Source organism: Lynx rufus, unplaced genomic scaffold (assembly GCF_022079265.1).
Source record: "Lynx rufus isolate CCGP_SWC_20201006 ecotype Redwood Valley unplaced genomic scaffold, mLynRuf1.p SCAF_7, whole genome shotgun sequence".
Lineage (NCBI taxonomy): Eukaryota > Metazoa > Chordata > Mammalia > Carnivora > Felidae > Lynx > Lynx rufus.
In genome coordinates, this window is record NW_025814889.1 from 100,406,782 (window position 1) to 100,420,818 (window position 14,037).

Genomic DNA, 14,037 nt, shown 5'->3' on the forward strand with positions numbered 1-14,037 from the left:
ATGTCAGCTCAGGGTCACGCCTTTACTGAGCATGAACAAGGGCTCCTGCTCCTTGACCATAGCCAAATCCCTTGGGCCCAAAGTTCTTTGCGTAGCATCCTAAAAAAGGAAAGAGAATTAGCAGAAGGTCCTTTAAGCTTTGCTAGCATTAAGACCCACAAAATGACAAACCCCTGTAAGTTTAAAAAAAAAAATGGTTTGCCATGCCCAAAAAGAGTTCAACTTATTTAAGATATAAAATGAGCCACATAGCAAGTATCTGAGAGTTGCAAAGGTGAGTCCAAACATTCCGACCCACTGGAGTTACAAGCATACAAATCGGGCTGGGCAAGTTACGTGTTTGTCTGTTGTTACCTTCATACATTCATATGCTTTGCTGGAAACATACAGTGTTTCAATGAGGTTTTTATCTTATTTGTCGGGGTAATTTTAAATGACAGTCAACTTTATTGTCTCAAGTTATCTGTTATCTGTGAGCATCTCTAGATCCTTTATTTTCAAATAGCGAATGGCAATCCCTTGCTTTCCTTCCCGGTTCCTCTCCCCACTGTCACAGTACTTTCTTTTTCTTGTATGCTGGTGAAATTTCCTTAACCAGGGTGGGATATTCAGATGCACAGCAATAACGGAAATTAATTTTACCTTTACAATAGATTTCGCCTTCTTTCTCAGTCAGAGTTGTTGATTCAAGACTCTTCCCACACTTGGCACACCGGAAACAGTTTTTGTGCCAGGGCTGGAAGAGACAACTGAGTAAGTCTGAGAGGGTGGTTTCTTGCAGTACAGTGTAGACACTTCGGCAAGTGGCTCGCAAACGTCAACCCAACGCGTACTCCTGACTGCTGTGCTTCAACTCCAACAAAAAGCCTGGAACTGGACCTCCCTGTGTCTACACAGGGTGTTGGCCACCTACACCAGGGCTGGGTTCAAACTTCATTTACAGAAGACACGGGCTGTACCAGCCAAGGGCCATCTCCCCAAGAGCCATCTCAGACCTCACCGCAAGCACAATGCGCTCCTTTAAAGACTGCCTCTTTTATGGCTGAGAGCATTGCAGCTGGAAGAGGTGAAGTGGTTAAGTAATTTGCTCAGAAGTACACCTCAGATTAGCATCAGGAGTCCCAACTCTGGTTTCCCACTACATGGAATAACCTGCAGAGTGCAGATTTAACAGTCGTCCTTTAACATCCTTGAGGAGCGCCCCTTATGAAAACAAGTTTCTTTCAAACATAGATGTGATTTGTCAAGTAAGGGCATCGCTTCAACAAGTCAATGATTCAGATGGAAATCTAAGAAAAATCTGAATCCAAGGCATTAATGTATTTATATAAGACAGCACGCCTGAAGGGGATGTGAGGGGGACGGGGGAGAAAGGGAGGAGAGAGGAGTCATTCACTGCTGCTAACTCAAGACAGCACTTTACCTTTCCAGCTCCAATTATCTTCTCAGCAGCATACACGGAATCCCCACATCGGGAACACTTCTCAGCACCTCCATACTTCTGAGCAAATTTAGAAGTGTTTGGATTTGTTGTAGGCCTATGAGGTTGAACACTTGAAGAAAGGGGGAAAAACTAGGATTTACCGAAGGGCCCATTCTAATTAATAAGCCCACAAGACAGGCACAACCGAACTCTGGGACTTAACTGCTGTCTTGTCTCATGGCCAGAGGCCCTCACTGAACTACATCCAGGGGAAAGAAGAACTGTGTCTCAGGTGCTGGCCGGCTGGTACTTTAACCTATTTATGGGCTCATTACTGCCATAAACAGACGAAGCCCCAAACTTAAAAACCTGTCTCTGTGAGTCTAAACAGAATTCCTTGAATCCCCAGTGCTGGCCTCTATGAAACAATTATGCTATGCTTTATAAAAATATACACTGGACATATTTTTACCCCATATTCATATCATTGTTCATATTACCACTGGAATCACAGGGAGTTTTTTACTTTACCAGAGTCTGAAAAATCACTGTTAGCCTAAGCAGTTAAAAGTTTCTGCAGATAGGTCAGTGGACTCAAGTAGAATTAAGAACGTTAAGCATTACTTACAGATTAATTTCCTAATATACGCTAAGTGGGGAAAAGTGTGAATAAACTACTTAGCTTCATGGAAAAATACTGTAGAAGGTTTGCCTATTACTGTATGATGTTTGCTTTTTCTGTGGATATTGTAATTTTTGTCACTTATTTTCAAGTCACTGGGTAACTTCTCGCTTTCTTTAATTCCCCTTCAATATGTAGATGTACATACAGTGCAGAGCACCATTCTGGGCTCTGAGAAGATTTAAAGGCCCCTCTCAAACCTTGTAAGTCAGTCAAGCAGATAAGAGGGCAACAGCAGTTAGCTCAGCAAATGGTACAAGTGTCCCATTTTTCCTGTTGGAAAAAGTTTTCTTTCCTGACTCTAGTTTAAGTTACATACTTACAGAAAATAAAATGTTACTTTAGAAATACTGCCTTTTTATAAAACAAAGGATTCAAACTCCTCCCCGGTATCTTCCATTTCTTCACCTCCAGTGTATCCATGTTTTAGTCATCTGTTTTCTGTACTTTCACATGAGGTGGCAAACATATAGCATTTCTGGAGTCATGTTTGCTATGGCCGCTGGAAATTTTATTCTAAACAACAAATACCAATTCACAGTACTGATGCAAGCATTGGTGTTTCCAGTTGCCCCTAATGTATGAATATTTTAAAAAAAGTGTACAACCTACTGTATGTACTTCCTTTGGGAGAGTGATTTTTGATAGCTATTCACAATGATATCCAACATTTGGAGTTAGGAGTTTCCCCCAAAAAATGTCCAATATATTATGTTAACAAGAACTTAATGTAGATTATCTCCCACCTCCCTGCTAATGACATCGTGGGGTGTGTATAGTTGTTAACCTCACGAGAAATGAAGAAATAGGGGCTCCGACAGTAAATAACGTGAAGAGCTACAGAATTAGAAAATTGGTGAGTCTGAACTGACAGTTCTGCCTCAGTGAAATGTTCTGCCCACACAGTGCTGCCTCTCCGGGAGACTCCTGTGAAGATAATGTGGTCCCCATATGTTCTATCGTTACCACATCCCACAAGGGTGCTCCAGACCACAGGTGCTCCCAGAGGTCAGTCATTAAGAGCAGAGAGGCTTCTGGAAAAGGAAGTCTCTACATCTGGCCCTAGTAGGTGGCCAGGCTAAAAAGGAGAAGAGGCAAGGGCACAGATCGACAGGCCAGCACAGAGGGCTGACCAGCTATGGGAGAAGATGGAGCAGCAGGAGGTAAAGAAGTGGGTCCACTGCCCTTTGTGACTTTAAAACTGTAGCCGCAATCACGGACTTAACTTTTGGGTTATGGATGAACTTGGTTTGAGGGGGGGTGGTGTGGAGGGAGGTATATAGATATGTGTGTTTTGAAAGATTTGAAAGAAAATCTTAGAAAACGAGAAAGGATTTTAACAAGCTGGAAAAGGAGAGCAGAACAAGCACAATGAACTTCAACAAAGACCAAGGTAAGCTGGGCTACTACGAGTGATGGCGCATTACAACGGACGAGCCAGCCCTTATACAGCTGGTTGGCAAGGCACCATGGCTCAGAAACTCTGTGGAAAAAACCCAAAGAACAGACAGGTGGGCCTCAGTGCAGTGGAAAGAGCACAGGTTTGGGAGCCAAATGGGCATGCGTCAAATCCGGGCTGTGTCACTTACTTGTGTGACCTGAGCCTTAATGTCCCGTCTATAAAATAGGGACAAGGTATCTAAACCCCCAGAGTTACTGTAAGGATTATGTAAAATGAACATAAATGTTCAGCAAACAGCAGGCACTCAAGTATTATTTCAGGCATACCATAATGCACCGTGCTAAGCTTTGGAGTTACACTAGGAGTTACATTAATTGCTGCAATTAGCTAGCAATGCGACTTTAGGAAATAGCTTAATATTTCATTGTCTACATTTGTTGAGTAAGATGGGAAACCCTACCCTGTAGGGCTGTCGTGAGGATTATGTGAGGTGACGTGTTAATATTGCAGGGTGTCCAGCTCATGGGGCATGATAAACGGTCTTGTCCAAGAAAGACCACTTTATTGGAGTATCACACCAATTTTGGCCTCTTTGATATAAAACGGATGTGAAAAATGTGAAGTTCAAATGAGAGAATTAATCGGTCAAAAACAGGAATTAAGAGGAAATTCCAAATGAAGAAATTATGTAGCCTGAACATAAAATACTAAATGAAGTTTAGCAGACTTAGTACCTTGCTATTTTGGCACTGGAACCTTTAAGTTTTAATACTAATGTCTCAGCGAATCAAAAACAATTTCAATTTGAAGTAAGACTTTGTAAGTTCGAGAAAAGTAATTTCTTGGTGAAATATTCTTACATGGAAGGAGTGACTGAGAATTTTTCCTTGCTTAACTGCACATGAGAAATGTGTCTCATGATTCAGACATCACTTGATTTCATGACATCTGGTCTCCAAAACACTGTGAAATGGAAGTAAATGTAAACCATGTGCTTTTGAGAACATGAGTCCTTGATACACTGGAGCATGGCCCAAAATCAAGACTAGAAATCACTGGAATAATCAATAAGAATTCTATGAGGTCCCAAACTGTCCATTTCAAGCTTAAAGAATAGTCACTAGTTGATACATGAAAACCAAGAGTCCTTCTGTTTGCTTATTTTAAGCTAAAATCTGTCCCAGACTGCTATTTCACCAAGCAACATTAATTGTTATAACTCCGTTCTGAAGGTAAGAAACGTGGTCCTAACTCACCTCTCTGGCTTGATGCCCAGCCTCTCACCCCGGTCCATGTTGAGCGTGCCAGCGCCCTGGCCATAACCATAGCCTTTGGGCCCATACTTCTTTCCATAGCAGGATTTGCAGTAGATCTCTTCATCGTGAATTGCCACTGTGGTGCTATCTAAATTCTTCCTGCAAACCACTGAGGAGGAACGAGTGAGACCTTTAGAAACATGCCAGAGATGCCATTTCCCTAAGAGCAGTGGTGGCCCTGACACATGGTCTACAAATGGGAAAGGCACAGGCTCTCTCACGTTCCTATTTCCCCTGTGGTTTCCCAAAAGCCATGAGACAGCATCTGGACTGGGTCGGCTACAGCTGAGGACGATTTGCCTTTCTCCATGGATAGGAAGGGTGTTGTTTCAGAAATGTATCAGAATTTTAACATCCTGAAGCCTCAGACTTTTCAATAGGCTTGGCCTCTCTGGCAGGACGGAGGGGTTTCAGAGAATTACACGGCTAGAATTACATGAACAAAAGGAACAAAACTAACGCTCCAACCCTCAGCACAGTCTTCCACCTCTTCACCCTAGTGGTGCCAAAGCACAACCTAACAAAGAGCAAAAGAGTGGCTGAGTGCCCTGTGGGGGCTGGCTCTGTAGCCCTCCCCTGAAGAGCACCCCCTGGCATAAAAACGGCTTTAACTCCAGAATTCCAGTTTTCCTCATGAGTCCGGAAGGGATAACCTATTATTCTTTCATCTCGCCACCGGCTTCTCCAGCAGTGATGAGTAGGTCTGAAAATCGCAAAGTGGTTTCAAGTCTGCATTTGTGTTTCCCTTCTGTCCCAAAGGAGAATGCATTCTTTCTTGATGGTTTTCTCGCCACAAGACATTTCCACGGATCCCACTTCATAAAACTGCCAAATGTCATCATGTTTTACCCAGACATTATTTCACTTTCTAAAACTTCAGTTAAGCTTGGAAAACACACACACACAAAACTGTGAGGGAACTTACTGGGCAGCTGGAAATCCGAAGTTAGTAGAAAGGGGGATTTTTCCTCCCTCCTACTTAAAAGGGTGGGGGAAGGGAAATAAAAGGAGGAAGAAAAGAAGGACATCAGGGAACGGCGACTGGCTGGTGTAAAACAGTTACAATTAGGAAGCTTCTATTAGACTAACACTTTCTCTGGTGGAACAGAATGACGTCATCTGCTCTGGAACCTTGCTGTTGAGGCTCAAGAACTGAAATGTGTTTGCTGAAAGGCACAGGTAACCTAAAACCACACATTATAGGAGAATAAACACCCTTAATAGAAAAAATCAAAATACAAAAACTGTTTCAAAGACCACAGAGTTATTAAAGCAATTTTATGAAAATTTTACTGTATGACCATCCTTCCCTTCGTCCTCATTCTCTGTTCTCTACAGTAAAATTCTAAGTTTGCAAACTGTTCTGAATTATATCCTTAAAAGACCTTAGTCAGCAGAGACAGATACTAGGAAGTAACAGTAAAATTGCCAGTAAAGAAGTTGACATTGGGGAAACAGTAAGTTTATTATGGTGGAGAGACTATCCTGGCTTAACCTAGATGAAACTAATGTTTCATGAAACTAAGAACAATGTCTAAAGTATCTGTATTTCCCCTTTTGTTCATGTACTCTTGGTTTCAAACCTGCTGGAAAACAGATTCCTTAAAAAAAAAAAAAAAAAAAAAAAAGTAACTTCTAAGAGAAGAAATGGTGAAACCAGTTCCCAGAAATGGTAGCTATTATGGGGGCATACACAGTAAACATATGTTAGATTTTTATTCTTTAACTGCGACTTTCTGCTGTTTCTCGTTGCCTGCAAAGCAGTTACACCATAAAAAGGTCCCAACATGTTGAATGCTGGTGCCTAGAGAGAAAAGGGCAACTAAAATTTGAGAGAGGTTTTTCTGGAGATTATTTCTTAACGTAACCCAACATATTTAATATACGCAGTTTCTAGCAATAATTGTCACTATATGGTACTATAGATACAGCAAGTATCTGCATGTACGGGGGGGGGGGTCCTCATGTAACAAATCCTTCATCAAAGAAAATTTGTCATTTGAATCAGAAGATGATGATTAACAAAGAGCTTTCCGAAGTGGCTTCTCTCCTGCTTGAAACTGAACACTTAGTTATCACTACAGTCTGCAGGGGGAGGGGCCCTGTGTCCGGTTCTGTTTCTCTTACTGTCCACTATGTATAGTCTTTCGAGCACAGACGTGTGTTTTATGTCCTTTTTCTTGTCTATATCAGACACTGATAATCTTCCATCTTTAAACAGTAATAATTCTCAACTTGCCTTGATGGCATTTTCACATCCTAAGCTCCTTTCCCTCCATTAGGATATCAATAACCCAGAAATAACTGAATTTTCATGACCAGAGAAGATGGAAATGTAGCTTCTAGACATTTGATTTCAACCAGTAGTATGCCAAGAAACAAGCAAATAGGTTTCAAAGAGAAAGGCCCCTGCCAAAGAGAAAGCTGGGGTGGATGAGGAGGAGCAAACCGTTCATTCAGAAATGAGAGCCCAGCCCTTACAACACACCAGAAACTGTGCCAAGTGCCAGACTATAAACAGCACTGAGCTCTCAGTGAAGCAGGGGAATGGACGTGAGGACAAGTACAGTACAGTAAAGGCCCAGTGGAGGCTAAAAGCCGCGGGGACATAGTACGGCCACATGCCACAGGTCAACCCTGCCGTCCTGGCTGCTAGGCTGAGCATTCACGATGTCCAGGACAGATAGGCAGAAACCACCTAAGCTTCTAAAATCATCTCTGTGGGGCGCCTGGGTGACTCAGTCGGTTGAGCATCCAACTCTTGATTTCAGCTCAGGTCATGATCTCACACTGCATTGGATCGAGCCCCGCCGCCGACAGCATGGAGACTGCTTGGGATTCTCTCCTTCTCTCTCTCAGCACCACCCCCTGGCCCCACTCATGCTCTCTCTCAAAATAAATAAGTAAACATTAAAAAAAAATATTTGTTAACAAAACCACAATGTTTTTCCTTAAATAGGTAAACTGAAGCTTTTACATTCATTACAACCCATTCATTGTCGAAGATCGAGCCCTGGAAGATACTTACTGCACAGAAAGCAGCAGCGGTGGAAGCTTCTCCCATCACACTGCACCTCTTCTGCGTGGTACACGGTCCTCCCACACGCCCCGCACTTGTTTCCACCTCCCCACACGGGCATTCTGCAGGAATAAAGGACTCATTAGAATGTCCCCACACGAGACGAGATGCCTGCCAAGCTCCCGGGAGGGCTGTTTAAACCCCAGGGCCAGCTGCAGATTTTGTCTAAGAACTGCTCTAACCACGTCTTTAAAGCCCTGCGTTCCTCCAAAATCGCCTCGTCTCATCTTCCAAATTGCAGCTCTTTCCTTAGCAAACTCTGACTTGTCACGCGCAAGTTTTTTTTCCCTACAGGACAGAGGACCTGCATTCAGTAAAACAGTACAGGTCGCCAGGCACAAAACAAAACTATGCCACCAGAAGCATGATGAGGGTTGAGAAAGAAGTGTGGGAGTGGAAAGGCAAACACTGTCCGCCCCTGACACCCCCACCTTAAGGATGGGTTCTGAAAACTCAGCTGAAGAACATGCACCCGGGTGGAGGTCTTTATCATGTGTTCACTTCGTTGTAACACCGCCAATTTTTTTTTTTTTTAATGTTTATTTTTGACAGAGAGACAGAGCATGAGCAGGGGAGGGGCAGAGAGAGAGGGAGACACAGAATCCGAAGCAGGCTCCAGGCTCTGAGCTGTCAGCACAGAGCCCGACGCGGGGCTCGAACTCACAGACTGCGAGATCATGACCTGAGGTGAAGTCAGACGTTCAACCGACTGAGCCACCCAGGCGCCCCTAACAACGCCGAATTCTTAACACAATCTACAAGAGCTCTGCCACTTTCGAGGGATGAACAGAGTGTTGTATTGCCTTGCGAGAACTAGTCTTATCTGTGTCTGCTGAAGTTATGAAAGATGACGGTGTAAATAGTTGTGTCTATGACTGGAAGAACTGTGTGCATGGAGCCCCGGCTGTAACCACAACAAACATCCATCGGGATGGCTACGATTTAGGTTTCTGTGCTTCACTAACCCCCAGCTCCTCTAGCCCAGCCGGTAGTAGTTTTTCCCCTCTTCGATAGGCCTGTCAGTCCATAGAGAATATACCACCAAGTTCCCTTCCCGGCGAAGTGAATTGTCTTTCGAGCATGTCTGCAGTTGGCCTGACTCTGGGGTAGTGCTCCAAGCTTAAATCCTGCTGTGATGTGGGGCCAACATGTTCTAACCTCTCTTCTCAATGAACTGGCCTACCTGGCCACGGTATCAAATGCCTACTTCTGAATGGCCAATGTACTCAGGTGCCTTAGCAGTACAGAAAGTTGTCCTTCAAGGATGGTGCCCTGCCCTGCCCCAAGTGGTGTCTAAAAACACAGTGAGAATTTCTTTCTCCTCCAGCCTCATTCTCACACTTCTCTTCTGTGAGTGGTATTTGTAGCCCTTGGTTGTTCAGTCTCCTTAGATGAGATGCACACCTCTCTAGGAAATAGCTGGATGAGAAAGTGGAGACCCCCTTGCTAACTCAGACTTGGCTAGCTACATAAGGGAAAAGGAGGGCTGCTAAGCAAATAGATGGAAGAATCTTCAATCCTTAAAATAAAAAGGAAGGCGGTCAATTCCCATCCTCCTGCCCAGCCTACAGCATTAAACCATCCAGAACCCAGTGACTTCCTTGACACTGAGATGAGGTCTTCCTAAAAGCAAGTTTTACAGAATCAATCACTGTGTTGGGCACATTTCTGGGATACAGCATTCTCTTGACCCTCTTGTAACACTTTCCCCCAGATGTTCTCCAGGCAAGTAACCATCTCTTTCTTAGTCCATGTGGGTTAGGAAGTACTTATTAAAATGTAGTCTCCTTGTGATGGTCCACCACATCTGGTACCAATTCAAGATGAAATGCAAGTGAGAGTTCAGAAACTTTCTACAATTTTATGCCACAACAATCAAGAGCATGATCAGTGGACTCACCTTACTGAATAGCATAGAAGCAGAGAATCTGTGCTTGGAAATTAAACAAAAATGGTCCTTTACCAGATAGTTTGAGAAGTACTAGTTTAGAGGGTGTTGACCGTACCCTCAACTCCGGGGCTGGGCGTGTGACTCGGTCATGACAATGAGGTCACTGCATCCCCCCCCCCACCCCCCGCCTGCCACCATCACAGTGTCTGGTGTGGGAATGAGCACATGACCCTAAGGCAGTTCAGTGAAAGTTAAACCCAGGGCTATGTGGATGTAGGGGTGGAGCTGCTAGCAGCTGCCTAGCCACTGGAAGAAAGGAACCTAAGAATGAAGCTGGCCCAGAAGAAGAGAGATGGAGAGACTAGGTTTAGACACTTTTCAGCTGTGTCTTGTCTTATCCTATAGACATTACATGAGCCAGTACATTGCCTTTTCAAAGTCATTCTGAGATGGAGCTCCTGTTCCTTGAAAAACACACAGACCTGACTAATATGACTAGTTATCACCAAACTGTTGGTCTCAACTTGCAAAAAGCCTACTTCCTTATTCAGACAGGACCAAGGTGATTCTGAGGGTCCATGAAGGTAACAGGCTACTGTGAAGGCATCCACAGAGGATCAACAGCTAGCAACAACGGGATAAATCTGCAAGCTTTCCTATAGTAGTTGCATAAATCTTTTATTCCCTTCCCTGGAGACAGGTGCTCCAATGTTTAAATCCACAGTGAAATTTGAGCCTGACTGTAAAACCTCAGACACAAAGCCTTGGCTCCAACAGCCTGCACTGGCTTGAGTCTAAAGTGCAATTAGTGATACTGACTTTGCCCCCCGGCTCCAAAGTTACCAGAGTTCTGGAATGTTCATGGATGCCACAGACATCTGCTGGAAGTACCCTTATGATTCTGGAGGAAACCTAAAACCCAACCCTGGCTTGTAGGTAATGACCTTACAATTAATTACTACCTAAAATTGGATCCCAGCATCAACAGCCCAGCTGGCTTCTAACATATTCTGTTATTGTCAAGGCATTTCTCATCCTATTAGAAACTATACTATTTAATATCAACCTAGTAGCTTATATTTTCCCACCTGTTTACTTTGGAGCTATCACCAATAAGGAACCAGATTTCTATGAAGACTAATGCCATCTTGGGTTATCTCTGAATACCATTTAAAAATACTTTTTTCAAAAACTAACTCATCACTTTGTTATTCCCTGTTAAAGAGCAGCTTGGACTTTTAAACAGGGAAGAAGGTCTTTCCTTTCTTTATGTAATTCACAGTTACTTAAATTCACTTATTGTAAGTCAAGTCTGATTTCTACTGCACAGGCCACACCAGCCAAATGTGTCATCTTTTCAGGAAATACCCATCAAAGTACTACAGCATTCAGCTTACTATGTTAAAAGCTTTTTCCCCTCTAGGGTAGGGACCACATTTCTGTATTCCCCATACCATGTACCAGAGTGCTTGGCACCTATCAAAATAATGTCTGTTGTTTTAAAGAATTCTTCCTTTTTTAAATTGTACAATTCCCAATTCGATTTTATGTTTATCAAGACAAAGGTAGCACTGGTCTACTTCCCTTTGTCACATTTTTTGATTCTACATAAAATTTCCAAGTCATTAACTTTTCAAAATTTCCATCCAGTTTCAAGGCTTTCCTAAGGATTTCTGAATAACCCTCTCTGTGGTCCAAGCACATGGTGTAATACAAAGAGCATCCTCACAAAGCTTCAGCTGGAGTAATCTTTATTTTTTTATGTTGGATACTGGGTAGTTGGGCATTCCTTATATTATTCTCTACTTTGTATGTCTGAAATATTTCATAATGGAAAGAAGGGAGGGAAGGAGGAAGGTTGGTTTGGATAGATTATTTAAGATGTTACTTAAGATGGTTGTGCAACCTTGGGCTTAGTTTTCTCATCTGTAAAATAGGGAAAGGCAGCCCTCTCTAACCAGTGGAGATACTGTGAAGATAAAAGGGGGTAAAAAAATGTATTGGCAGCTGTCCAGTTAACTGTTTGCTTGAAAATGGAGGGGCATCAACTAACTGTCCATCCTGCCAGGAGTACTCCAGTAGGAAAACCCACTGGCTGGCGCCTACAGAAGAACAGAGCTCAGAGCAAAAAACAGGGTAGAGAAAAAACTTAGCTGGTTAGTCACTCATAAACCTTCTTCTGGGATGTTAATACGCACTGCAGACAATGATAGTTCCATTTATGGTGACTAAGAAATGAAGTTCAAATTTACACTTTTGGGGTGAACCCCTGTGGACGTTCCCTGAATTTGGCAGGAGGAAGTGTGATGATCTTCCATTTCTGTCACTCTTGGCATTGCTTTGCACAGAAAAAAATTCTAAAGCTTCATGTTCCCTACAGGCCTTTGGCCGTACTACTCCACAACAGCTGACATTAATCACAGCAGACTGGATCTGCACTCGGCAGTCTGGGCTACGTGCCTCTCCCCAATCCTATGCATTAATTTACAGAATGGTGAGAGGAGAAAAGAAATCCCACTTTACACATATCTCGCCAAAGAGGCCAAACAGGCTTATTCTCGGTTTCTCAGTCCACTCTTTGTTTTTCAATGTCTGAAAGAGTTCTAATACTGGGGCACTGTGTTAGATTAAAAGGCTTGGTTTACATCTGAACACCTGTATGCGATTTCTCTTTGCTGCTTCTCCCCAGGCAAAGACACCACCCAGAATTTCATAAGACTTACCCCTAGGAGAAAATTACTGTCGTCTAAATCTGAGTCACTTGTGGTCAAGTTACCTCATTCTCCAGATAACCGGCAAGAACCACAAAGTGGCCACACAGATCATTCTCACACTACCTGTTCTGCATTTACCATCTTCTTTTAGATTCTGAATGTCTTGAATCCATGAATCTAGACTCTACATGTCGCCACTCACAGTTTCAGTCACTCGCTCTGATAGCAAAGGTTTGGAATGAATCCGTCTATAAACCCGAATTCTAAATACTTCCAGAAGCTTTGACATTTTATTATTACATACAGGGTTTTGTTAGGACACTGGAATCTGGCTAGAATCCAATTTCCAGAAAGGGAGAATTCATTATAAACCAGTTTCATCTTGAGACACATGGAGAGGGGTCGCTAGTTAAAGAATATGTAAATTAGTAGCACTGTCTCGAATTACAATGATTTTTTAACAGAGCCAGAGTTTGAGAGTAGTAGTTAATTGGAAATTGAGCTCCACTCCGTGCCCATTCTAAAAATTTTTCCTTCTGCTTACCAAAACAATCTGGTTAGTCTACTTCCCTTATCTAAGTGAATACCACTGAGCCAAGCACAGACTTTACATGTTAGTGATGAGCTACATGTTCCATTTGGCTCCTTCTACCAAAGCCACGACTTCAAGACAGCTCGGCCTAACAGTCCATTAAAAGCATGGCTTTCGGAGTCAACACAGTCTCATTCCCCTCATATGTAAAAGGAGGATAATGTGCCTTTGTTACAGAGTTAAGAGAATAGGTTGAAGAAATGCTTATCGGAGGCAGTCTGTGTAGAATGATATACTCAACATACTCAAGAGATGATGTTTTGTTATCAGTCCTCATCTACACATCTCAGATAGCCATTCCTTCATTATACCCCTAATCCCCCTGCCTCTCCCCATCAGGGCAACTGACTTCCTGCCCTCCCTCATCCAGCTAAATCCGAATTCCTTTCCTGTATCTCAAGTAATTCTTCTAGGGTAAGGGCAGCTAATAACCACTGTACAATGCTTTACTGCATGGAGATTTCATCTAAATGTATTAATTACGCACTCTGTAAGCCACATCCTGGGTTAGGAACTGAGGCTAAAATAGCTGGTCCTAAGGAAGGGTGCCTGTTCCTCAGGAGGTCCTGCTTTGGTGCTAGCATGACATGAACAAAAGGCAATACAGTAGAAGCCATGACACAGAAGCAGGTAGAAAGGGATTCAGGAAGTCCGCAAGGTCTCAGGGATGGCAAAAACAGTTTCATCTCATAGATTTACTCACAGTGGGCTCCTGGAACCAGGTTCAAGATTCTGCATTAAAGACGACTGTGATTAATAACGTCTGCCACGGAAAATGCATTGCATGTGCCACCTCTAACATGTTCCTAGTATAAGAGAAAGAGCGTGGAGATAGAAGGCTGAAAGTCTGTTACTGGCTCTGTGATCTTGGCCAAGTTCTTTAACTTCGACATCCTCAGCTGCACCTTGGAAACGGATGAGAACGCTCGTTTCCAGCG

At 43.1% G+C, this 14,037-nt stretch overlaps 1 protein-coding gene across 1 annotated transcript; it reads right to left on the minus strand.

Annotated features, from left to right (window-relative positions):
• Positions 1–7,963, minus strand: CSRP2 (cysteine and glycine rich protein 2). Its single transcript, XM_047066226.1, has 5 exons — positions 7,852–7,963; positions 4,764–4,932; positions 1,424–1,553; positions 643–736; positions 1–99 (listed from the first exon to the last, which is right to left on the minus strand). Exons 1-5 carry the CDS (start codon positions 7,961–7,963, stop codon positions 23–25), a joined length of 582 nt encoding a protein of 193 aa, XP_046922182.1. The 3' UTR covers positions 1–22.
• Positions 7,964–14,037: the final 6,074 nt, after the last annotated feature.

What these genes read in the sequence shown, in the direction of transcription:
- CSRP2 (XM_047066226.1), bottom strand. Translation starts at nt 7,963, where the DNA reads ATGCCCGTGTGGGGAGGTGGAAACAAGTGCGGGGCGTGTGGGAGGACC. An exon ending in AGATAATTGGAGCTGGAAAG is followed by an intron (nt 737 to 1,423) that starts GTAAAGTGCTGT and finishes TGTCTCTTCCAG; the next exon opens with CCCTGGCACAAAAACTGTTT. An exon ending in AGGCGAAATCTATTGTAAAG is followed by an intron (nt 100 to 642) that starts GTAAAATTAATT and finishes TTCCTTTTTTAG; the next exon opens with GATGCTACGCAAAGAACTTT.